At 56.2% G+C, this 26354-nt stretch overlaps 1 protein-coding gene across 30 annotated transcripts in view; it reads right to left on the bottom strand.

The window, feature by feature from the left end:
* The window catches only part of MGLL (monoglyceride lipase), a 211791-nt gene that overhangs the window by 59143 nt on the left and 126294 nt on the right, over positions 1-26354 (bottom strand). For 18 of the 30 annotated variants that reach the window (XM_028479696.2, XM_028479684.2, XM_028479688.2 and 15 more), the window contains one exon: positions 17344-17450. In XM_028479696.2, the coding sequence (XP_028335497.1) occupies positions 17344-17450 (107 nt within the window). The other 12 variants (XM_028479712.2, XM_028479708.2, XM_028479710.2 and 9 more) reach the window with 10 other exon arrangements.

Raw genomic sequence — 26354 nt, forward strand, 5'->3', positions numbered from 1 at the left:
TCATTACTTGTGATTGGTCTGTTCGTATTTTCTATTTCTTCCTGGTTCAGTCTTGGAGGGTTATACCTTTCTAAGAATTTGTCCATTTCTCCCAGGTTGCCCATTTTATTGGCATAGAATTGCTTGTAGTAGTCTCTTAGGATGCTTTGTATTTCTGCGGTGTCTGTTGTAACTCCTTTTTCATTTCTAATTTTATTGGTTTGAGTCCTCTCCCTCCTTTTCTTGATGAGTCTGGCTAATGGTTTATCAATTTTATCTTCTCAAAGAACCAGCTTTTAGTTTTATTGATCTTTGCTATTGTTTTCCCTGTTTCTATTTCATTTATTTCTGCTCTGATCTTTAGGATTTCTTTCCTTCTACTAACTTTGGGTTTTGTTTGCTCTTCTTCCTCTAGTTCCTTTAGGTGTAAGGTTAGATTGTTTATTTGAAATGTTTGCTGTTTCTTGAGGTAGGATTCTAGTGCTATAAACTTCCCTCTTAGAACTGCTTTTGCTTCATCCCATAGGCTTTGGATCATTGTGTTTTTGTTGTCATTTGTCTCTAGGTATTTTCATTTCCTCTTTGATTTCTTCAGTGGTCTCTTGGTTATTTCGTAACATATTGTTTAGCCTCCATGTGTTTGTGTTTATGCTTTTTTTCCCCTGTAATTGGTTTCTAATCTCATAGCATTGTGGTGAGAAAAGATGCCTGATATGATTTCAATTTTCTAAAATTTACTGAGGTTTGATTTGTGAGCCAAGATGTGATCTATCCTGGAGAATGTTCCGTGTGCACTTGAGAAGAAAGTGTAATCTGCTGTTTTTGGATGGAATGTCCTATAAATATAAATTAAATCTGTCTGGTCTCTTGTGTCATTTAAAGCTTGTGTTTCCTTATTAATTCTCTGTTTGGATGATCTGTCCATTAGTGTGAGGTGTTCAAGTGCCCCACTATTACTGTGTTACTGTCGATTTCCTCTTTTATAGCTGTTAGCAGTTGCCCAAGGTATTGAGGTGCTCCTATGTTGAGTGCATATATATTTGTAATTGTTACATCTTCTTCTTGGATTGATCCCTTGATCATCATGTAGGGTCCTTCCTTGTCTCCTGTAACAGTCTTTATTTGAATTTCTATTTTATCTGATATGAGTATTGCTACTCCAGCTTTCTTCTGATTTCCATTTGCATGGAATATCTTTTTACATCCCCTCACTTTCAGTCTGTATGTGTCCCTAGGTCTGAAGTGAGTCCCTTGTAGACAGCATATATATGGGTCTCGTTTTTGTATCCACTTAGTGATCCTGTGTCTTTTGGGTGGGGCACTTAATCCATTCACGTTTAAGGTAATTATCGATATGTATGTTCCTATTACCATTTTTTAAATTGTTTTGGGTTTGTTTTTGTAGGTCCTTTTCTTCTCTTGTGTTTCCCTCTTGGAGAAGTTCCTTTAGCATTTGTTGGAAGCTGGTTTGGTGGTGCTGAATTCTCTTAGCTTTTGCTTGTCTATAAAGCTTTTGATTTTTCCGTCGAATCTGATGTTTCTCCTTGGGTTTATCCTGTATGGGATTCTCTGCGCTTCCTGGACTTGGGTGGCTATTTCCTTTCCCATGTTAGGGAAGTTTTCGACTATAATCTCTTCAAATATTTCTTGGGTCCTTTCTCTCTCTCTTCTCCTTCTGGGACCCCTACAATGCAAATGTTGTTGTGTTTAATGTTGTCCCAGAGGTCTCTTAGGCTGTCTTCATTTCTTTTCATTCTTTTTTCTTTATTCTGTTTCACAGGAATGAATTCCACCATTCTGTCTTCCTGGTCACTTATCCGTTCTTCCACCTCAGTTATCCTGCTACTGATTCCTTCTAGTGCATTTTTCATTTCAGTTAGTGTATTGTTCATCACTGTTTGTTTGTTCTTTAATGCTTCCAGGTCTCTGTCAAACAGTTCTTGCATCTTCTCGATCTTTGCCTCCACTCTTTTTCCGAGGTCCTGGATCATCTTCACTATCATTATTCTGAATTCTTTTTCTGGAATGTTGCCTATCTCCACTTCATTTAGTTGGTTTTCTGGTGTTTTATCTTGTTCCCTCATCTGGTACACAGTCCTCTGCCTTTTCATCTTGTCTATCTTTCTGTGAATGTGGTTTTTGTTCCACAGGCTGCAGGATTGTAGTTCTCCTTGCTTCTGCTGTCTGCCCTCTGGTCAATAAATATGTATCTTTTAAAATAAGAAGTGATTGCCTACGTACTGTTTAAAATCACCTTGGGCTCCATCCTTGATAACCTGGGCCCAGGTCAACACTGGGATGAGCCTCAGCTCTTTTCTAGGGAAGCATCCTCCACCTGAGCTCTCTGCCCCAAGTCACTGTGGGTCCTCACACCACATGAGGACTGTATGATGTCCCGACCTTGGGCTTGGCCAGTGGACTACGGGCAGAGGTGACGGTGGGGCCAGTCTGAGGCGAGACTTTAAAAAGCATCACATGGTCCCACCATTCTCTCATGCTTCTGACATCGCCCTGGGAGGAGCAGGATTTGGCTAGACCACTGGCCCAAGGAGGATGAGAGCTCATGGAGAGGGCCGGACCCAATCTGAGTGCAGCCAGGCCCAGCCCAAGTCAGCCGACCTACAGATACACAAGAAAAACAAAGCTATTGTTATCTTATGCTCATGAGTCTAGGGGGCTTTGCTACGTAATATTACTGTGGCAATTGCTGACTGATTCGGTCAGAAAAGCTGTGATCTACAAGTACTTCTTGATTTCTTTTCTTTTTTTCTGGCTGCACCATGCAGGATTTTACTTCCCTGACCAGGGATTGAACCCAGGCCCTCGGCAGTGAAAGCGCTGAGTCCTAACCACTGAAACACCACGGAATTCCCTATTGATTTCTTACTGTTTGTGAGAACCTGTACGAGGCATATCCCAGTGCAAAGACACATGTACAATATACAATACATAATACACACATACATGTAAAATTAGCAACACGGCTCCTGTCCTCAAGGATTCTACACCTTAGCTCTGGGACCCTCCAACTTCCCAAAACCAGTGAGAGAGCTCAAGGCCCAGCCTCGAGTGAGTCTGGCAGGAGATGTGTCCCCATTCCCAGATGAATGGATTCCCTCAGAGGAAGAAACTCCTCCCTGAATTCCTAAAAGATAAAGTCCCGGAAGAGCCCTGGGGACACGAAGAAAGCTGCGATGGTGTCGTGAGCTGGGGGACATGTGAAGTAGGCTCAGGGCACCCCAACTCGGCTGCCTCTGGCCAGGTGCATCAGCGCCCTGGGATGCAGGCTGCCAGCCTGCGTCTGTGCTGCAGGAAAGGGGTGTGTGGTTGCTCACGGTCGCTGAGCTCCTCCCGCATGTGCTGGTGCCGGCGATGCCATCAAGTCTGCAGCACAGCGCATGAGGTCTCTTATTCCCATTTTATGGACAAGGGGCCCAGGGTCCACTGGGCCCTACATGGCCTGCCCTCGTCACCTGGGTCACCTCTCCCTCCCCCCACGGCGCCTGCCCTCCTGCCGCCTGGCCTCTGCAGGTGCCCTGTGGCCCGGATACTCACAGCCCCCCTCCCCCTCCCTCCCCTCCTCTGTCCTGGCTCAGCTGTCACCACCTCAGTGAGGCCAGCCTCCTGCTCCACTGCCTACCCCACCCCGTTTCATCTTCCTCCTGACACTGATCTTTGAGTTATACACTCTGAAGTCATTCATTTCCGCTTGGTGTCTGACAAGGGCAGGGACTGCGCCGTCTCCTTCACAGGCGTGAAGCCGGCCTGGCCCTGGCAGGTGATCAGTAAATCACAGAATGAACAAGTGAATGAAGAAATGAATGGATGAAGGAGTGAGGCTCTCGGGTGTGGAGGAAATGGCACGAGTTTTCTGCGCAAACTGACCCACGATCCCGGCCCCGCAGCGGGTTCAACCCACGGCACCTCCTCCCGGACGCCCCCTGTCCCTGGCACTGAGAGACAAAGCATCCTCTGTGCTCTCAGCAGTTCTGCTGTTGGTGCATGGAGAGTGGGGCCATCACTTACAGTTTTCTTTTCTCCATCACTCTTTAAACAGGCCTTAAAGTCAGACGTACTTTATGGAAAAACCAATCAATTTACCATGACGATGACAAGCTATCGCTAAAGAGGAAACTTGAAAATGTGTATAAACACACTAGCTTCAAACTGTGAATGGTGTCCTCGCGGGTGAGGATGGTCTAGGAGGCTCCCAACAACTACTTCAAATGGTCCCCTATTCGGTGACAGCGGCAGGGGAAACGCACGGGTTCAGGCAGGTCCCGGGAGACCAGCCAACGTCTCAACTGTGTCCGGACCTGTCCCCACATAGATGTGAGAGAGAGCCCTCAGTGTCGTGCCCGGCACACAGTGTGTTCAGTAGAGGTCAGCTCACCCCCATTCTGGGTCTCGAGCTCGAGAGGAACATCTGTGTCCACCTGCGTCATTTAGAAATCTCACCACACGCCTGTCCTCACATCTCACGGCAGCTTCTCCCGCTTGGAGAGACTTTAGTTCACAGAAAAGGTGCCGTTTTACCGAGATGCTTCAAGCCCGGGAGCCGCGTGACCTCAGGGACCCTTGGCTGGTGGGTCGGTGGACACAAGGAGGGGCTGACCTGCTCCAGATCAGCCCAGCCCTCCCTCCGCCTCCCAGGGGCCTTGGACTCTGTCCCTGGGCCTTGAGATGAAGCACCACAGATGATTCCTCTCCTTTTTTGGTAAAAGAGAAAGTTTCCATTGAATAAACCCTCTAAGCGACTTTTCCGACCTGGTGACATCTGCACAACAGCCAAGGAAAGAAATAATTACTATTATGGTGCCAAAACGGTCCGGCCCTTCTCCACGACTCCAGGGAAGACAGCTGGCCCCTGCCAGCCAACTTGGTTTTCTGTGTTGAAGGAAGGAAGCAAGCGTGGCAGGGAGGGCGGTCTCAAACCTCCTAACGAGGGCAGAGCGGAGGGGAGGGGAAGAATCATGCATTTACTGCACATGGAGTCTGTGCTGGTTGCAGTGACTCAGGGTCTCTAGGGGAAGCCTCAGGCCCGTCACACAGACGGGGAAAATGTGGTTCTGAGAGAGAGACTGGACTGTCCCAGCCACACAGCCAGAAACATGGGGCCAGGCCCCGAGCTGCATCCCTCTGGAGCATCACACAAAGCTCGCCCAGGCTGGGCTCGCTCTGCAAACGGGGAGCCCCACCCCCCCGTGGTGCTCAGAGGATGCAGTCGGCGTGGGAAAGGCGGCGACGCCGGCTCGGAGGAATCAGGGAGGCAGGAGGGCGTTTCCACCCCTGGAGTCGGCCCAACACTCGCTGTCCGTCGGCTGAGCTTGGGTGCCACCCGTGGGGGTCAGAGCACCTTCAAGGAGAGCCCTGGCGGACGGCTCAGTGGGGAGCTGGCACCCCTCCCCCGACAGACTGAGCGCCACAAGCTGTTCCTGGAGCTGCTCAGGCACTTCTGTCGGGAGGCGCAGAAACCCCAGGGCCACTTGCTGGGGACTGCACTCCAAGCCGGGCTGCTCACAGCCATCGCCGGTCGGACAGGGCCTGCGACACCTCACTCCAAAGCAGTTTTCCAAAAGTCAAGTTCTTAGCAAGGCAAAGAGTATGGGGACTTGAATCCAGCTTTGCCCCTCCCCCACCTCCCCCGTATTGGCTGTGTTGCCTTGGGCAAGTTACTCTCCATCTCTGAGCCACCTTGCTTCCTCCATGGGCACGTTGGCTGTCTCACCACATTGCTGCAAGGGTTAAATGGCGGGCGATCCATGGAAACAAATACTAGCACAGAGATGACGGAGGTTCCCCAGTGGGAAAGCGTTATTTGATTTTCTTTAAACAGGGCCCATCCTCTAGTCCATATTCTCTCTCTCACACACACACACACACACACACACACACACACACACACACACACACACACACACACACACACACACACACACGATTCACGAGTCTGAACTTGGGCCAACCCAGAGAAACGATCGTTTTTAGTCAACTGCCTCATAATTCAGCAGACGTTCACCGAGACCCTGTTACACAGGAGGTTCCAGGCAGGACCCAGGAAGCCGGGTCACTGGGCTGCTGTCTTGGCACTTACAGGTGGGCGCGTGCTTTAAGGCTGACCACGCTGAGAGGGGCCTGCAGTGTGGGGGTCGTCCCCCAGGAGGCGATGACCAGTCTGCCTGCTTTCTGGGGCTCACCAGGCAACCCCCTTCCTCCACACTGCTGTGTCGGGCTGGCTGGCTTGGATCCGGGTGGGCATGAGATGCTAAGGGATGGGGGTCTCTCCAGGGCTCCTCCAGCTCCAGCAGGCAGGGCCCCTGCTGCCCACCCTCTGCTTCCAGGATCAGGGCAGGAGCCCACGGTCCTCCTGGGGAAGCTGCTACCGTGCAGTGGCCTCGGGCAGAGACTGCACCCCGACTTCACGCTCGGCTCCGAGCACGTTCTGCGTAGGCCCAGCTCACGCCGCAGGTTTCGCTGGTCTCATTTTTGCAGAGGCAGAGGCCCAGAGAGGGCCGGCACACAGCTCTTCTGGCGCAGAGCCTCGGTGCAGCCACTCAGGCCACCTCCGTCCCAGCGTGTCCTGCAAACTCACTTCTCCGGCCTGGCCCCTGGGAGCCCGGCTCTCCGGCTCCGACTCGCCCAGGTTTCACACGCGGAGCTTCCTTCTCGGATGTCCAGGCAGGTGCTGAACACGCGAGGTGCCCCCAGCATGCTTATCCACGAGATGCCCCTGGTCTGAGTATCCCGCTGGGGTCCTCAGCGGCCTTTGACTTCTTCCTCTTGCCGCTAACGGGACAGAAATCAAGGCACTGAGGGCGCTTCCCAGAGCTGTGAGCAGGAGTTCTGGTTCTGGTCCTGGCCCGCCCAGCTCGTTGCCTCACCCGGGAAATGGAGCGAAGATCCCTCTTGCTACCTTGGAAGCAACGTGTGCAGCGAAATTAAGCAAAGGCTACAAACACCCTCGGGAAAGGAGCAAGCGCAGCTGGGCATCTGTTACTGGCAGGTGGGTAACAGGTACTTGTGAAGCCCTCGTCTGCCACATGGGGTCCTTCCCAGGGTGGGGGGAGGGCACCCCCCGGCTGCTCCCCTCCTCCCAGAGGCCCTGGCCCTTGGCGGCATCTCGGCGGTTGTCTGTAGCTCCTGGTGGGCCGGCCAGGCGGGTCCACGCCATTGGGCTCCCACTTCCGAAAGGCTCCAGCTCATGGAACAGATGAGGCCCCTCCCCCAGGCAGCCCCCCAGGCAGTCAGTGTGGCCTGCCCCAGGGACACACCCCAGTGAAGCCGAGCCTGGCCCCACCTGTTTTAAAATTTCTTCCGGTGGCTCCTCTTCCTGGTCCACCTGCAGCCGGAGTTACTTCTAACGTTAACGTACTGAAGGGCAGCGGCAGCTCCCAAACCTGGCGAGACGTGTGGGGACCTGGGTCCCAGCCCCAGCCCGCTGTTCACCCACCGCGCCTGAATCGAGGAGACGGGCCGGCCCTGCGGGCTTGCTGCAGCCGGTGGCGCTGTCGGGGACCAAAAGAGGACGGCAGCCACGATCACCATGTCAGCTTCGGTCACGAGTCTGCGTGTAGGACCCGCGCCACCCCTGCCGGGATCCCCTGGGCCGAGCCTGCTCACTCTTGGGCCTCCCGGGTGGCGACCGCGGGAGCTCTGCATCCAGGCACCGCCGCCAGCATCCCCAGCTCACAAGGAAAGGGGGCCCCGGTCACGTCCCTGACCACACCACCTGCCCGGTGGTCTGAACCCAGGCCATCCCTCCAGGGCCTGCCTCTCACCCTGGCCGCTCCCGGGCCCTGGTCTCACGTGCGCCGGAAGAGTCTGCGGGTCCCTAACGGTGGGGACAGATGCCGATCCACCTGACTTGAACGTCTTCAGGAAAAGACTCAGTGTTTGCAGATGGGAAGAAATAATCCAAAGTAAGTGCTGCCTAAGCGGGTGCAGACTATTTCAATTTAGAAGGCGTCTGGCACGCAGTGGCGGGGAGCTGGCCTGTGGAGCGTGATGCAGGGCACGGGCTGGCGTGCTCAGGGGTCGCCAGGGCTGCTGGCACACGAACCCAGCAGCCAGGGAGCAGCTGCCCGGGAAGAAAAGGCCCAGGGGGCACATCTCCAAAGCTCGTTTTTACGACGCCAGTGACCAAGGGTGTCGTAAATTGACAGCTAAAGGCACCACCCTCCCAAGCCGCCTGGCCAGCAGCCTGTCCACAGCTGTAGGCTCTGAAGGGTCGAGGACAGCTCCGAGTCAGCCCGGAACGGGAGGCTCCGGACACTGAAGGCCACCAGGCCCCCTCCTTCCTGCCCAAAGCAGGTGGGGACCTCTGCTGTGCAAGTACAAGGCCCCCGGACATGTGCTGCCGCTGACCCGGTGCAGGCCCGGGCTGGGTCCATTTCCTGCTCTGCTCTGAGCTCTACGCCCATGACCCTGCCCTCCGTGGGGTCTCCTCCAGCAGCCTTGCTCCCCCCAGGGATGGGTCCCGACCGGAGAGAGGATGGCAGTGACCTCAGGGGGCCGCTCAGCTTCCTTATTTCCCCGTCATGACACCTCCCCTCAGGGAGTGACCAGGAGGAAACGTCCCGGCTCCAAAGCTGGAGGAGCTAAGAGGCCAACGCGTGGACAGACAGCCGAAAAGGCGCCGCGGAGAAGCACCTTCCTCTGCTGGAAGGTGCTGCAGGAGCACTGAGGGGACCTGGGGCAGGGACACCCGGCGGGGGCGCGGGCAGCGGCAGGCCCGCAGCTGGTGCCGGAGGTGGCCGGGCCACCGGCTAGGCTGCGGCCGCGGGCACACGCTGGCCCAGCGCCCACACAGAGCGGTGCGTCAGGAGGGGGCTGATGCTACCCAGGCCTCCAGAATCCCTTGGCCACGCGGGCAGCACCGAGCTGCTTGACGCGGTGGTTGTAGAGAGCCGGGAGCTGACCCGTTTGAAGCAGCCAAGCCCTGCTCGGCACCTGGTCCAGGCCACCTGTGAGGCTCTGGCAGCAGCAAGTTCCCTCCCTCCCGAGCAGCTGGGGGTCCCCAAGCCCCAGGCTTCGGTCACCCAGCCCGATCATGGCTTCTCTTCTCAGTCATCCACATCCTGGATGGTGCAGGGAACCCGCGTGCCCTGGCCTCTGCCTCCCCGAAGCTTGGGGTGCTCACCTTTAGTGCAGGAGGACACGCCTCCGACCCGTGGTGCCCAGCTCGTGGCGGGGAAGCCCAGGCCCACGTCCTGCCGGGCCTCTGCGCCTCTGCCGGGATGGAGTCCCAGCTGTCATTCAAGTCTCAGCTCACCTGGAGCCATTTCTGCAGGGACTGTCCCCCCGCCCTGGCCGTCTCGTTCTTCCCTGCTTCCCTTACCCTAGAGACCTGCACTTGGAGGGGGTGGGGCCTGTGTGGGTGTCGGGTGTCCAGTCCCCACACGGGGCCAGGCCCTCTACATGCACCACCTCACTTGGTCCCCTCACTGACCCTATGGGGTAGGTAGAGACTTTGATCCTTCTCTTGCTGTACATGAGAACACCGAGGTTCAGGGAGCTTGGGTAACTTGTCCAGGGTCACAGAGCAAGTAAGTGGTTGAACGGACTCGAACTCAAGTCTTCCAGATACCAAGGTACATGTTTTGCTCTACTTTCAAATATAACCTACATATACGTTAAAATGAGGTCCATCTTCTCTCAGTTCCTGACCTGTGCATAGAGCATCCACGGTGCTGAGAAGAACTCCCGTCCCTAGAATTATCCACTTTTCCTTTTTAGCACAGCACCACATGTAGGTAATTCGACTGTTCTCCTCCTCCAACACGTGACACACCTGAACACTCCAGAAACTGCTTCCTCCAGAGACGGAGAGTGGAGTCTGTTTTCTCCTTACCAGAAAGCCTTAAATATTTCCACCTCGGGGCCAGGTGAGCAGTTTTGAGTGAACAAACACTCCCTTGGAGGAAATTCCTTTAGAAGGGTAACAGGGTGACAAGTTACCAGGCACTTCCTGCCCTGAGACGAGAAAAGACGGCACTGGGCTTCCAGAAGCATCCGTGTGGCTCTCAAAGCCCCTCACGCTGAGCCTGGTGCAGGATTCAGACCAAAACTTGCCTCTAACCCTCAAAAGGGCTGCGTGTTTTTGTCACCTGCTTCACATGTGAATAGATCAGGGCACCTTCCCCAGCAATCACCGTCTAAATGTCTTTATTTTTATTCATTTTTTTAAAGATTTTTTTTTGATGCGGACCATTTTTAAACGCTTTATTGAATTTGTTACAATATTGTTTCAATTTTGTTTTGGTTTTTTGGCCGTGAGGCATGCGGGATCTTAGCTCCCTGAACAGGGATCGAACCCACGCTCGCGGCACTGGAATGCGAAGTCTAAACCACTGGACCGCCAGGGAAGTCCCTTAAATGTCTTTAAAAATGGAATCAGTAGCGGGTAAAGAACGGACATGATAAAGGGAAGCCCCCAGATGGTGATAAAGAGGGTGCTCGGTGACAGGGACATCCTTCAAGCGGTCCCGTCGAGGGTGACGTGGAGTTTGCCTTAAATAAAATGGGGGGGTGTGAGCCCCTTGCTTCAGAGAAGATGGGAAGTGTGCTCCTAGTCTGGGGGAGATGGACGACGAGGTCCTCTTCCTGAAGACTGACTGCATCTGGGGATGAAGAGAGCAGGGGTCTGAGGGTGGGCGGAGGGCAGCGCCCATATTTACTGATACTGATGCGCGCCCGGCAGCAACCACATCATGTTTCCTCACCAGGTTGATGCTATGACTCAGTCACAGGCGGGGAAACGGAGGCTCGGGGAGGCTTAGTGCCCTGTCCAAGGTCACCGGAGTCGTGTACTCTGAAGCTTCTCCCCATGCTCACCCTCCAGGGAAGACCCATCCCCCTTTACCCCAGGGACACTTCCACCAGAGGCCCAGGGTACCTGCCGCCTTCCCTGCCCTGGGAGGCTCTGGAGGTAGGTACCTGGGTCTGTGTCATTTCTGCAGCCCACGCCCAGCACAGACTGCACAAGGGAGGTCCCCGGGCTGTGTCTGCTGCAGGAGATGCCCAGTCTGCTGACTGCAGATATTACACTTCCAAGTTTAATGACACTGACGCTGCACTTTTTTTTTTTTTTTTTTTGGCCGCACCACATGGCATGCAGGATCTTAGTTCCCCGACCACGCAGTGGAATCGCGGAGTCCTAACCGCTGGACCACCAGGGAATTCCCGACGCTGCCCCTTATTTAAAGTAAATTCTACCCAAGAAACACCTGAGGTGACCCTGGCGCACTTCTTGGACCCTGCCCGACTGAAGCTGAAAATCTGGGGGTGGGCCCAGCCGTCTGGGTTTCCGCCAGCCTTCCCGGAACCCCGGCTGCCCCCAGGTGTGAACCCCATCTCTCTCGATCTGTCTCAGCCACAGGTAACTTCAGTGTTGTTAGTATTACCGTCATCATCATCTTCAGTTTACAGATGGGCAAACGGAGACTCGTGGAGGTTTTTGCTTTACGCAAGAAAGAGGCAAGTGACCAAACAACCCCAGGTCCGAGACGGATGTCCAAGCTGACAGGTCTGGGGATGTGTAACGTGAGCACAGAAGGGCCAGGAGGAGGGGCCGCTAAGGCCTGGAAGGGACCCAGAGGCGGCTGGGCGCTGCCTTCTGCGTCTGACGCCCGCACCCGCCGCGGGTGGGGCCCCGTGCACTCTCCAGGCATCCATTTCACTCTCATGTTTACTACAGTAAGAAAACACACACAGTTTTCAAACACCGGGAACAGAACGGATGAGTGTAACTGACAGCAATTACAGACTAGATCCCCCAAGGGGCCTTGACTCAAAACTCTCCCTGCGTGGAAAACACACAGGTGCCTTCCTCTCCCCTTGAGTTTCCTAAATACTCCTCTTCTGACTGGGCGGGCCTCCCACCAAAGAGAGTTGGGCTTAACTGGCGCCCACAGACACTCCCCCAGAGCTTCCTGTTCTCACATACACCCCAGCACCCGCTGAGTTTTTTAAAAAGTTAAACAATAAATAAGACACATACAAACTGCCTTTAACACTTTCCCTCAAATATTTGCAGATAATTAATTCACTGTTAATCAGTTAGGAATGGTTCTTTTATACTCCGTAAATAAAGAGAGGGTAACTCGGGCCCCACCCATGTAACTCTGAACGCACCACGGTGCAGAGTCGGGAGGCTGCTCACGGGAAGGGCCTGGAGCCGCTGTGCTGAAGCGGCAGGTGGGACTAGGGGCGGAGCGGCAGGTGGGACTAGGGGCTGCGCGCCCCTCCGGCCCCTTTCTCCTGCTCATACCACTGCTCCAAGGGCCTTCCAGTGAGTCACCGTGAGCAGCTGGGGGCCAGGGACGGCGAGAACGAGAGGCCCGGCTCCCTCGGTGCTGTATTTAGAACAGCACAGAAACTCCCACCCCTGGTTCTCCACCTGCTCAGACCTCCCGGAAGCTCCCCTAACTCTGCCTGCCGCCCCCTCCCTCGCTGGCCCTGCCCTGGATCCCATCTCGCCGGGGGGTTACTCCCTGCTTAGCGTCCTTCCCGAGCGTCCACAGGGTCTCACCACAGAGCCCTGAGCTTCGCAGGCCAGGGGCTGGCTCCCCCTCCGTTCCTGGGGCTAGACTCCAGGGTCCAACTAAACCCTCGGGCCGGGAGTCCCACCTGAACAGGACGTAAGCATGTGATCCCATGCATCCGAGTTTTGCCAGTACCGTACGGCCTCCTCTGCCTGGAACGGTGGTTCTCAACCTCAGCTACTCGTTAGACTCACCTGGGGGATTTCAAAGGTCCTGACACCACGGCCACACCAAAGTCCCGAGAGATCGGAGTCTCTATGGAGTGAGGGGCCCCAGCATCAGTATTTTTCAAGACCCCCCCCGGTGTTTCAGGGGCATCCCCGGAGAGGACCACGGCTCTCAGCTATGGGCCCCTCCTTTACACCCTTTCTTCTCCCCTCAAGCTCCTCTACTAGCCGACAAGACTCAGCACCTCACCAACCTGCCAGGCGCTGGGAAGCCGTGTGCCGCTGGGTGGCCGAGCCTGCCTCGAGCACCCGAGTTATAGGCCTCGAGGCTCCCCTGCCCCAGCTCCAGTCGACAGCAGCCCTGCCCCAGCCTTGGCCACCAGACCAAGTCCTGGTCCCTCTGCTGGGTCCTCTCCACCCTGCTGATGCAGATACTTTCACGTGAGCGTTTGCTTATATTCATAGCGTCTCTGGTCTGATCTATTCCGGGTCATACACTCCTTCATTCATTCAGCAAACACTGGTGATGCCTCTACTCTCTGCTCAGGCCTGGGCTGCAGAGCAAGGAGAAGGCCGTGGGGCTGAGAGAGAAGCGAGCACACGACACCGTACGTCAGTTTCCGTTGCCTCCACCAAAGGAAGAGTTACCCCTCAGAGTAAAAGTACTAGGACAAAGCTGAGCGCTCCACCGGGCTGCCTAAGGGGGCTGGGGGGACAGGTCCCTTGGCCATCAGGATGCCAGCGCCTGTGTCCGTGCATTGCTCCTAGTACAGCACCTGACCCAAGGTTAATGCACGATTAGCAACCTTCACCGCTGCATACTGATGATCCTAATAATAACCCTCACATCGAGACCTTCTGAAAGCACATAGAAAGGTGGCACACTGTGAGCTAAACACAGCTCAGAAAATATATAAACAGAAACGGATGAGAAATGCTCCTCAAAGAACACGCCTGGAAGCGTGGCTGTCAGAGGAGACGGTGCTTTAGCGTCCATCCTGTGTGCCTTTCTTAGCAATAGGGCCCTGTTTTGTCTGAACCAGCAAACACGCAGCAAACAAGTTAGATCTCCTGCCTCCCTTGCAGCTGGCCTTGGCCGTGTGATGCTGTCCTGGCACCTGCAGTGTAGCTGCAACACGACGGGGAGCTCTGTACTGCCTCCTGCTGAGCTCGGGAGCTGGAGCTGGTACCCGTGGGCATGAAAGCCATGCGATGAGAACAGCTGAGCAAAGCTACAGAGGCAGCCTTGCGCGGGGATGGCACGGCGGTGTCCTGAAGCCGCCTCGGCCTTCTCATGTCACGGGAGAAAAATAAACCTTTGTTGGCTAAGCTACCGTGGTCTGATGCAGTCAAACAGCCCCCGACTGCTACGTGTGCTCTGGTGGACAAGGAGAGCCTCAGACCCTCACCTCCGAAGGGGGTAACGTATTAACTGTTATGAGGGGTAGGAAATAATGCACGAAAAGGGCCTTGGTCAGAGCCTGGCATGCAGACGGCACTCAGTAAAGGGCAGGAATATACTTCTCATTTCTGGCAGAGCCCTGCAGGCCCAGGAGGTCATCCTGTAAAATCCTAAGGTCAAATAGAACACAAAGGTAAGCAGGACACTAACTGAGCACATTGCTGTGCACGCCAGGCCGCCAGCCAGACCGCCCAACCCAGCGGCTCCAGGTTTCTTACTGGAGCACAGCTGGGCAAGGAGATTTAACTTAAAATCAAGTTAGCATAGGATTTGTAGAAACCCGTGTTTCTACAAATTGTGTTACAGAAGCCAGCCATGAAACCGCCCTTGGTAGGTCCGTTTACTTCGTGAAGCACTTTCCATCTATCCTTCAGCCGATCTTCACTGCAGCCTCGGCAGCCGGCCAGGGGACCCAAGAACCCGGAGCCCTGCTCCCAGCCTGGGTGTCCCCCGTTGGGGCTGGAGGGGGTCTAGGAGCTGGCAGAGTGAAGGCGAAGAGGCGCCACCCTCCCCTGGGCCCCCATAGGCCTTATTTTATTCTATCACCGCACTGTCTGGCCCATTTGGTACATGAAAAAACTAAGGCTCGGAACGGTTAGGTGTCCGAGGCCCACGGCTGGAATCGCAGTCCAGTAGACACCTGGACCCAGGCGTGTCTGCGTCGGGGCCCTTCTGTCACCTGGGGGGCAGGTCCCCCCGGAAGCACAGGAGGGCAGATGACAACCGACAGCATGACTGGAAATGGGGAGGTTTAGGCCAGCCTGGCACTGGCGAGGCCCTGGAGCCCTGAGAGGTGTTTTTGCTCTGTTTTTAATCCTTGTATCCCTCCGATTGGCCCCGTAAATGCCCTGACATTTTCCCCATAGAGGCTTTATTTAAATTTAAAAGCTATGTGGAAAAGAATGAAGCACCTCTCTGTAGGCTTCATGCCGGTGTGAACACCAAGGCATGTGCGGTGTGATAAAGGGAGGCTGGGCTGCAGGACCAGCAGGCCTGGGCTCAAGTCCCTCCGCGTGCCCCGCTCCCCTCCACACCTCCGTGAGAAGCAACCGGGCACAGGGCGTAACCACCAGCGTCTGCTTCCCCAGCCGGCTCAAGACCCCACAAAGGCAGCCCAGCACCTGTTTTCTCCCACCACGGAAGCCACAGCCACACTCATCTCTGGACAACCAAAGTCACACTGGGTTCATTTCTTGAATAAAACACCTCCCTCCCACAGGCACTTGCCAGAGATATTTCCCGTGAGTCGCTGGAAGAAACTGATCAATCAAGGAACTTAAAAGAGGTGAACGCAAGCAACCAGCTTTAAGCTATATTTAGAATGTCACAGAGAGCCAGGCCTCAGATTTGGATGTTAATTTGGAAACATCAAAAGGCAGGCTGGGGCTTCCCTGGTGGCGCAGTGGTTGAGAGTCCGCCTGCTGATGCAGGGGGCGCGGGTTCGTGCCCCGATCCGGGAGGATCCCACGTGCCGCGGAGCGGCTGGGCCCGTGAGCCGTTGCCGCTGGGCCTGTGCGTCTGGAGCTGTGGGGCTTCCCTGGTGGCGCAGTGGTTGGGAGTCCGCCTGCCGATGCAGGGGACACGGGTTCGTGCCCCGATCCGGGAGGATCCCACGTGCCGCGGAGCGGCTGGGCCCGTGAGCCGTTGCCGCTGGGCCTGTGCGTCTGGAGCCTGTGCTCCGCGACGGCAGAGGCCACGACAGAGAGAGGCCCGCGTACCGCAAAAAAAAAAAAAAAAAAAAGAAAAAGGCAGGCTGTTTCTTTTCTCTCTTTACTCTAAAAGAGAAGACTTCTCAAATTGTTTTTCAAACTTCTACGGCCAGACAACATAAATGAGGCACGACAGGTACTCCCCGCCCCCCCCAGATTTGGCCAAAGGCAGCTGATAAGACGGCAGTTGACCTCGAGATTAAAAGCAGGTAACTTAAAATTCCGTTGGAGGTGTTTCCTGTTTGCATAGTACAAACATTCTTTTCTTTCAGAATGCCCCCATGTTGTTCAGCTCATTGCAACAAACGTTAACAGAGACAAATGTGATAGGAAAAAAGTCATTCCTATCATGGGCCTTACAGTGTAGAAGGTGTCAAAGTAAATAATGACAGTCCCACAGTGAAAATCAGGATAATCCTCGAATATTCTCTCTCAAATAGTCTCACAAATATCACTGGGACTGTTTGCAAAGCACTACAGAACATTACGACCATAGTAAGAAAGAATTTAGTCAATATTCTCAGTTATGAGGACCCTTGCACATATCCGGCTGAGAAAGGGCTCTTGGTAGACCAAACTGCAGTTCCTTATATACAAAACGCCCCAGGCAAGCTTTCCCTCCTGTCACGAGGACTCCCAGGCCTGTCACTTCTCCCCTACCCCTCTTTTCACTTAATTACTTCCCTATCAGATAAAACGGAAGCAACGTTTCTGGATCTGGGCCAGGATGATAGATTTCTACATTGAAGCAGTGCAGAAATCACCATGGTCAGCCACAAGGAACTCTTCATTCTTAAGACTGTTAGACAAACAAAGATCTCGACTGGGAGCCTTCCCAGCCACAGAGAATGTCACCCAAACGATTAAGGAACTACATGCTGATTTAGGCAACAAATGCTGCATTCTGATGGTTACTATGGATTTTGTCTGATGAAGAATCAAAGACTTGGCCTGGGGACATGTGTGTGTGTTCACGTGTGCGTGCATCTGTATGTGCCTGTGAATGTGCCCGTGTTCGGGGTTATCTCATGACCACATGGCCCTTGAGACCCTTACTGTTCTCCGGGCCTGAATGCTTTGGAAGCATCCTGAGGCCACACTGGGCTGTGTACGGCACTGGCACTGAGAGCACGGCATTGTGTGAAGTCCTGTGGGGGAAACTAGGGCCCGTTCTGTGCAGAGAGCGCTTTATAAACGTGAGAGAGGGTGACTTGGCCTGGGGCAAGTTCTTACACAAACACATCCCGACTCTGGGGCTTTTCAGTGGAGGTTTCTAATCAGCCTGCATTCAATCCCAGACTCCACAGAAACTGCTGGTCAGACACATTTTTTGTTTACATAACTGCACATTTTTTACTTACAAACGTCCCATGGAGAACATCTTTTCCCAGTTTCAGCGCACGAATCAGAAGTGGAAAACTGAGGAGGAGGGAGGACTGGAAGGGGGCGCCCCGCAGCGGGGGGCTCAGCCCCGGGCTACTCACCATGGTCGTGGGCGAACACCAGCAGCTCCAGCCCCACCAGCATCCGAGCCAGCTCGTCGTAGCGGCCGCAGTGCTCCCCTGCTCCATGGGACACAAAGACCAGGGCCCTGCGGGGACGAGAGAGGGCCGTTAGGAAGGCGCAGGCCGTGGCGGCCGTGTCCAGGGAGGGGCAGGGTTCCTGCAACATCAGCGGAGAGTCAAAGACTAAACCACGGGTCTAAGTGAGAGGGCACGCTGTTCAAACATGGGCTTCAGGGTCACCGAGAACGGAGCCGGTTCCTACAGAACAGTCACCACAACAGTGTCCCCAGCCGGGGACTGAGGGAGTCCCGGGAGCTGACTTCTGCAGGTGCTGGCGTACGGCGGGTCCTCCATCGGCCCCACCCAAGGGGCCAGACCCGAGCCAATCAGGGCACCATGGTCACAGCCGCAGTCACTGGCTCAAGTGGCTCCAGCCAAGCGAATGGGTCCAGGAGGAGCCGACCCTAGAGGACAGGTCAACCCAAGAGAGGAGAGGCACGTAGGGGGAACCCAGTCCTAACGGTGTTGCCTGGGCCCTGAAACCAGCTAGACCTGAAGCCAGCGCGCCCCCAGCCCTGCTCCTGGCTGTGCTGTGCAGGCACTGGGTTTTCTGTCACCTGTGCCGAGAGACAGCTCTTCCCACTGTCGTGCGCGTAACTCCATTCCGCACGTGCTTGCCCTCAGCCGCTGGAGTTGGTGCTCCGCGTGCACCTGTTCTTCTCCTCCCCCTTTGCCCACCTGGCTCCCTCCTCTCTCCCTTCCAGGCCCCGCTCAGGGCCCCTCCTCTGAGGGAGATTCCACAGCTTCCTCTGGGCTCCAAACCCTCTGTCCAGCAGGGGCCAAGCGGCTTGCTGCCCTCCCCGCTGGCTGTAACCTTCTTGAGGACACACTGACTCTCTCTCTCACTCTTTGTGGCTGGCACGGTTTTGAGCTACAGCTGGCACTCTGCAAATGAAGGGAGGGAGGGAGGGAGGAAGGGGCTGTGAAGTTCTGAAATAAACACGGTATCTTGCACCCGAGATCTGTTTAGTGGAAGCCTCAGGACTGGCAGCAGAGCCTGGCTGGGCGCCCAGCCCCCTTCCCCCCCCCCCCCCCCCCCCGCCGAAAGCCTTCCATGTGGCGAGCCCACGTGCGGACACAGACAGCAGCCCCCATCACACCGCGGCTCACCCCAGAGTGACCCAGCAGTGGAGGGTTACAGGAGAGAACTCAGATTCTTGAATATACAACTGCCCAGACCAGTACTCTTAGCATGAGGCCCAGGGAGACTAGAGTCCCCTTCAGGCAAGGGGGAACTCCTGTGAGCCACGCCCATAAAGACAAGGGGGGAGGGAGAGGGGGGAGGAGGGGGAGGACAGCAGCTGCCCTTTCACCGAGCATTTACCATGTGTCAGTTCCTCTGCTAAGTCCACATACAGGATTTCTAATCCTCATAATCATCCTACCTTTACCTTCTTTACAGCTGAGAGTGAAAACCAGAGAGGTCGCACAGCAAGTGGGTAAAACGTAGATCAGAGCATGTCCCCACCCGCTTTCAGGTCTCCAGCGGGCGACGAGCAGGCTCAGAGAACAGGTCGCCCTGTCCCTTCCGGTCTCACCACTCCTCGACCCCTTCCCGCTCACCGCCCACCCTCACGAGGAGCTTCCAGCCGTTCTTCAGCAGCACCAGCTCTTCCCACCTCAGGGTCTTTGGCGCCTCTCCCCGGAGCACCCTCCCCCAGATCTCCCATGGCTGCCCCTTGTGCCTGGGACTCGTGGAAGACGTCTCCTAGAGCGGCCTCTGTCCCTCAGGCCTTTCTGACCTGCACTGGGCCCTCACTACACATCACAGTTTGCCCTTGTTTGCACTGGGCCCTCACTGCACCTCACAGGTTGCTCTTGTTTACACTGGGCCCACACTGCACATCACAGTTTGCCACTGCTTTGCTATTCACTTGCTCGCTTGGTTCCTGGCTCTCTCCTCCACTTCGAGGTCAGCTCAAGAGGCCAGAAGCCTTGTCCACCTTGCAGCTGGCAGAATCCCAGAGCTGCCCCAGCCTAGTGGCACTGGCACGTTATGTGGTGAGCGAACGGACTCCTGTGTTCTCTCTGCAGCTCCCCTCTGCCAGGGTGTGTAGAGGCACAGGGACCCCGCATTTTATTCTCTGAGCAGCGCACAAAGCACCAGCACTAACCTCAGTTTCCTTTTGCATCTGTCCTCCCCACCCTTTTCCTAAAGTACAACAGACATTTCACACCCTCTTCATTGCTCCACGGAATGTCCAGCCACCTCCGCTTGATCAGACATCAATTTGGGCAGATTACACCCGCCCACCTGACACTTCTGGGGTCGGCTGATGGGATTTCTCTCAGCTACCCAGAAGCACGGCTGGAACCTCTAAACAGCCATCATCTGCCATCGGCACAAGGGGCTGTGCTCCCAGAAGGGGCAGCTCAAGCACTTTAATATCCTTGGGGAAGGTGGCAGCTGCTGGATTAACTCAGCCCACAGTTAACGCGGACAGACAAGGGGGTCACGTGACAGCCAGCCTCTCGCCGCGGTCAGGACCCACTGGGTGGAGGAGGACTTCAGGGTCTCAGTTTGCATCCACAGGAGTGGCACACGGCATCACTGACACCATGCCTGGAACTGTCTGTTAACAGAACCCACCCTGGACACAACGTGTGGGAGAACGGGTGCTCTTACTGCACAGGAACGACTTCTTCCCCGGCGGTTCTCAACTTGGGCCACAACCTGAAATCACCTGGAGAGCCTCCCAAAGTGCCAAGGCTGTGCCCCACCCCCGGAAGCAGCTCTGGTTAACTGGTCTGGAGGGGAGAGTGCCCCAGAGGTTCCGCTGTGCGGCCGAGGCAGAGAAGCACCTCTCACCACGTGCAGCGCGGCCAACGACGCTGCTCAGACGCCACGTGGGACCCCAGTGGCGAGAAAACAACCCTTCTGGCACGGAGACTTCCAGCCACTTTGGAGCCCCTTATCTCGCGGAGGGACGTGCTGGGTAAACCACAGGCTTATCTGGATCGCTGTAGAGGCTTCTGAGGCATGCTGCCGCCACCCCTTTGGAAACAAGCAGAGCGACGTGGCCATGCACTGCGGGCAGCAGAGGCCTCTGCCACCCCCCCCCCCCACAGATGGGCAGCACCTGCACGCTCGCCTCCCCCAGACCCAGGCCAGGCTTCTCCACAGACACGCCCTCCGGCACTGGCCTTGCTCTGGTCCTGAGCTGCTGCTGCCGCCGTAAGTGGGGTTCTCCTTAGTTCCTGGTTTCAGCTCTCACCTGGACCCCAATTCCAAAACATCAGTCTCCCCTCCTGCTCCCCACACTTCCTTGTTCCCTAGACCTGAGCCTTTATTTTGTAGAACCTGTCTAGCAAAGTGAAGATCCAGCCACATGAGACTTCTCACTGCGTCAGAGAGAAGCCACCGGCCCCGTGGTCATGCCCTCATCTCCCGCCTCTCCTCGGCCGAGGGCTACCCTTCTTCCTAGCGCTCAGATAAGCAGATCGGGGTGCACTGCTAAATGTTTAATAACCATAGTGAGTGGCCCTCATTTGTAGTGTTTGCCAGTGTCCATGGCGTAAATGCTCGCAGCACAGCGGATTTCAAGTTATTAACATGACACCACTGGACACGATGCTGGGGAGAGCTGTACACAGTCGACTCCCGAGAGCCAGGCACGTGGGCGCCGGCACGGAACCCCTGCACCAGCCAAGGCCTCTCTGGGGACCCCTCTTTTCTGACTGTGCTTGGACTGCCGCTTGGGTCTCAGGCCTTTTCTGACCCCCTCAGGCGAAGGGTGCCTTCAGCACGCGACGCCGTCTGAATCACTGGTCCACGGCCACGCTTTGCTTTGCCTCCCTGACCCCCGACCGGCAAGCACTCTCCAGAGCAGAGGTCTCATTTACCTCACCTACGAGGAAGTCCTCAGCTGAGGAAGCTGCTGGTGCACACAGGAGCTTGGCAAGGGTGTGCTGACAGGCTGCGAGACCCCTGGGGCCCGGAGTCCTCCGCCTACCGCACGCAACCCACAGGCTCAGACCCCACGCCCAGGGTGTCCCTCTGCTTCGCCCCACCCACCGTCGGGACACCCCCTCCCCGGGGCACACCTTCCTGCCCCCCTCCACCCCCAAGGCCTGCTGTAGGCGGGGCCTCTGCCTGTTGTCCCATCCTGTGATCTAAACCCGAGGCCGGGCCCCAGCACCTCCCAGGTCCCCACCTCGGTGCCACGGGAACATCCAGCCGCTTCCCGAACTGCGTGCTTACGCTGTGTCTTTGGGGAAAAGGGAACCCCCCAGCACATTCACCACCGCATGCCGGCCGCCACTTGGCATTGCTCCTTTGGGGTTTCACGAGACCCCGTGATCACATTTCAGCTCTGGGAAACATAGCACTGTGGAACCAGCATGCCAAGTAAACAAACACCAGCCTCACTCAGGGCTCTGAACAGGGAGCAACGTCTGAAGCAGGACAGCTTAGTTTGGTTCCCGGCACTGGCACGCGTGCCCCCGGGCAAGACCCCTAGCCACTCACAGGATGGCAGCAACGGCAGCCCTTTGGCTGAGACCACCCAGAAGTACTGACTCAAGGCTTACCACGCGCCACGCTCCAGGGACACGAGATGCACCAACAGCACTGTCCCTGCCCTCACACACCTGACAGTCTACTGGGAAAAACAAACCTCAGCAGAGAACACACACGTCAGTGTGCTGTGCGAGGCACCGTGAACACAGGGGGGCTGCAGGGAGCCTGACGTGCCCTGGAGGGAGCGGCCGGGAAGGCAGGCTGAGAAAGAGACAGGCGTGGTGGTGGGAATGAGAGCTGTCCTTTGCAGGGTCCTGCCCACCCCAGGCCCAGAGAGAAGGCCTCCCATCCGGACGCTGCTGCGAAGAGCCGGGGGGTTCTGCGTGCAGAGGATGGGACCGAGCAGGGCAGTGACCTGATCTGACTTCCTGAAGCCCCCGGGGCTGCTGTGGACAACAGAGCAGGGAGGCAGGGGACGACGTCTGCCGAGGAACCCGCGTGGCCAGGCCCCCGGCAGGTGCCGGGGAAAGCGATCCCCTCCCTCCTTCCTCCCCTCAAGCTTGCGTCCTCGGCAAAGGATGGCAGCAGAACATCAGCGAGGCCGTTTATGCAGACAAGGCAATACCCGCAGCGGCAGGAACGAGGCTCCAGAAGACGCTGGCGAAGATCTTTTTCCTGGAACTTCTTCACCGGCTGCAGCCGGTCGGGAGCCAGTAGTTCCCGTTCCGGGAGAGGGCGACTGTCGGCCCGGCCCCGGGAGCAGATGGCCTGCCTGGCATCCAGCCCTGGGAGGTGGGGCAGCTCCCAATAAAGCACATGCCGCCCTTGAGATGAACACACTGCGGAGCTCCTCGGCATTTACAAGCCAGGGCCGGTTTATCTGTGCCCGGGTTTGACAAAGCGGAACTTGCCCTCCATCAAATAACTGATTCTCTTTATTCCTCTGCTTGTTCATTGTTTAAGTGACTGACCTCTCTGGGGCTCAGTTTTCTCAGCTGTAAAAGGGGGACAATCCTAAAACCACTGACCACAGAGGAATCGCAAGGTAAACAAGAAAACAGGCGTGGAATGCTCTGGGTCCTGCCTGGCACTGTCCTCGGTGAGGATGTTTCTCCGACGGCACAGGGGGTCCTATTTGCAGCCTGGAGGCCGGGTTCACGCTGCAGCCCCCGTGAGCTGGCCCCTGCACCTCTGTGGGCCTCAGTTTCTCCACCCGTGAGACGGGGGGACTGGCGCCTCCTCGACGGGGTGGGAGATGAAATGAGAGAATGTATGTGAAAATACGCTGAGGGGCTCTGCAACCCCTGTCATGCGCTCTGCCTCACTCACCCGCTGGACAGCGAGGCCGTTCACGGACCCACACTGTGCAGAGGTCCCTGGAAGGGTGGGCGGGAAACGGGCCAGCAGCCTCACGTGCTTCGAAGACAGAGACCGGCGCTGGGATGTGAAGAACTCAGCCCACCTGCTTCCTACAGGGCCCCGGCCTTGGCTGGGACCTGCTCCCACCTGTCTGCACTCCTGCAGGGCGGGCACGTGGCCGTCGGGAGAACCAAGGGGACCAACGTGAAACACTCGGCCTGGCCTGGCTGAAGGAGAGAGCGCCAGCCTCCTTCCTGCTCACCCTTCTCCCAGACACGCCGACTCATCAAAGGAAGAACTGACTGCCCCGCTGAAGAGATGTTCTGCTCGTTTTATTAGGGGAAAAAATCAGAAAACAAGGATTTCTTGGAGGAGATTTTTGGTCAGAGGGACACAGTAGATGTTTGCACCACCAGGCAGTAGCTCAGGTGGGGTCACCTGACCCCGGAAGCGGCAGGCTTTGTAGGCACCAGCCCCACTGACCCTCATAACGTCCCCCAATGCAGGAGGCATGAGGGGATCCTCCTGCCTCTTCAGGGGCTATACTTGCTTATTTCCAAGGCGTCCCACGCAGAAAACTAGATGGTCAGAGCAACATCCACATCCACCACGCTCTTTACTGCCTAATTTTATGACTTAAAAAATATATTGGTGGGGACTTCCCTGGTGGCGCAGTGGTTAAAAATCCACCTGCCAATGCAGGGGACACGGGTTCGAGCCCTGGTCTGGGAAGATCCCACATGCTGCGGAGCAACTAAGCCCGTGCGCCACAACTACTGAAGCCCGTGCGCCTAGAGCCCGTGGCTCCGCAACAAGAGGAGCCACCCCAATGAGAAACCAGTGCACTGCAGTGAAGAGCAGCCCCCGCGCACCGCAACTCAACGAGAGAAAGCCCGCGCGCAGCAACGAAGACCCGACGCAGCCTTAAAAACAAACAAACAAACAAACAAAAAAAACCAGCGCATGTGTCACCAGGCCTGCGGGTGGGACTGTGAGGCTGGCTTGGACCCCCTTCCCCATAACAAGAGCAGGAGCACGCCAGGCTCTGCAGAATCCAAACCCAGCTGCCGGAGGACTTGGCTCCTCCTCCCTGGCAGGGCTCCCACAGCGTGAACAGTGTGCAGCAGGCAGGGACAGAAATAGAACAGAGCCAGCGAAGGGGGTCTAAAACTTCACAGAGGGAACTAGAAATAGACCTCTCGCTTGTAAAACAGATCGATAATGCCTATCTCCTGGGCCTTGTGAGGAATGATTGAGAGAATTTATGGAAAATAACCCAGCAGGACGCGGAGGGTAGTCAGGCGTTACGTAACAGCCAGTGCCGACAGCTGGTATTTACTTTGGCCAGACACCGGTCTAAGCGTGCTGGGCGCCAGCTCACTCAGGGCTCACAACAACCCAGAGGTGGGCACTGCTAGATTCCCCATTTTACAGAGGAGAAAAGTGGGGTCCCGAGAGGCTAAGCAGCTCCCCTGGGGTCACACAGCTGTAGGTTTTGAACCCTGCACGCTGGGCCACTGTGGGACCACATGATAAGGGGAAGATACCACGTGACCATGTCCAGATGTGCAGCCAGGTGGCGTCCCGAAGGCCCTCGCCCTGAGCAGTCGTGGGAGACCACGGGCCACTTACGGAAGGTCTGCTCTGAGTTGATAACCCTGAGATGAGCACAGCAGGCCCTTCGCTCCCCCTGACTGACTGGACTTACGAGTACAAAGCGGGGCTGAGGGCCACGAGGAACCCGTGGTGCTGCCTTCCCAGAGCCTCCAGAGTGGACGCCTGGGCTGCCCGCCCGCTGCCCGTGGGACTCCTCCTCCCATCTGGGCCCCCACTCCCCACCGCCCTCCCCCCTGCTCTGATGTGACCCCGGTCCTCCAGGCCGCCCACTCCTGCCCTCCCCGCTGGAGAGCGAGGCCGGGTCCCCAGAGTGCACGTGTAAGGCGTGGCCGGCGAGTCCCTGTGAGGCCCCCTTCCGCTTGCTTTCCATGACGCGCACGCCCCCACCCAATACCAAGACGCTCCCAGAAACAGAAGACAAGCCGAGCGGAGACCACCGGGCTTCCCCACATCCCTGCGTTCCGAGCTGTACCCTTCATCACGAGCTTGCTTCCAGGTCGCCCAAAAGGCCAGATCTAGAGAGCTGAAAGCTCATCCTGCACACCCACATGCCCTGAAGACAGAGCCGCCCGCCTCCCTTCCCCTCTGGTCTGTGTGCCCTCCTGGTTCAAAGCACCCTGCGGCCTCCAGGGTGACCACTGCCCAGCCAGAGCTAAGGTCCACGCCGTGATTACTCCACACAGTGGCGGCTGGTTACGTTTGCCTCTAGGCTGGAGGTGTCTTCTGCATCTCTTAGCTGTCCCAAGACACGGAAGCAAGCGGAGAAATTCTTCTCTGCTGAGTGAGGTCACCCTGCTGAATGAGCTCCCTGCTTGTTGCGCCCCCAGGACACCATGTGGCCCACCTGCCCCAGCACTGAACTGCTGAGGCCAGGGGCTTCTTCCTCTCTTTCACAGAAATCCTTCATATGCTGCAACTGGTTCCGTCTGCTGGTGTTCCGTCCTCGTGGGAAGGAGGGGCCAGGGCCCTGTCCTTTCGAGTGCATTGGGGCCACTCAGGGGGCCAAGTCCACATGTCTCTCTATGGAGACCGACAGCTACGGACCTGGCTTTAAGATACTCGTGCTAAATCAATCCATTCACTTTATTTTTATCTCACAGACCAGTAACATTGCAGAAAGACACGGCTGTGGTCCACAAACGTCCTTCTGTAAGACCTGACGGGAAGGCCGCAGAGAAAACCTAGCGTCACCAAAAAGGGGTGAGCTTTAAAAATCAGCTCTCCCTGAATTCGGACCCCACCTCCGCTAGCTGAGAAAGTCACTCAGGTAGGTACCCGTAAAAAGGGAAAAGCAATCCCTGCCTCACAGAGGTGTAAATGACGATGCCCTCAAGATGCCCACCCAGCACGTGGTGCACGGCTTACTCTCCCTGTTAAGCCCATGGTGGTACTGCGTGAGCCAGGTCATCTGAGAACACAGCAAGGGTGCTTGCACTTGCAGCTACTGCTCCACACAACCATTTGGTTACCAGGCAGGTCACCTCCTGGTCTTCCG

Source organism: Physeter macrocephalus, chromosome 18 (genome assembly GCF_002837175.3).
Source record: "Physeter macrocephalus isolate SW-GA chromosome 18, ASM283717v5, whole genome shotgun sequence".
Classification (NCBI taxonomy): domain Eukaryota; kingdom Metazoa; phylum Chordata; class Mammalia; order Artiodactyla; family Physeteridae; genus Physeter; species Physeter macrocephalus.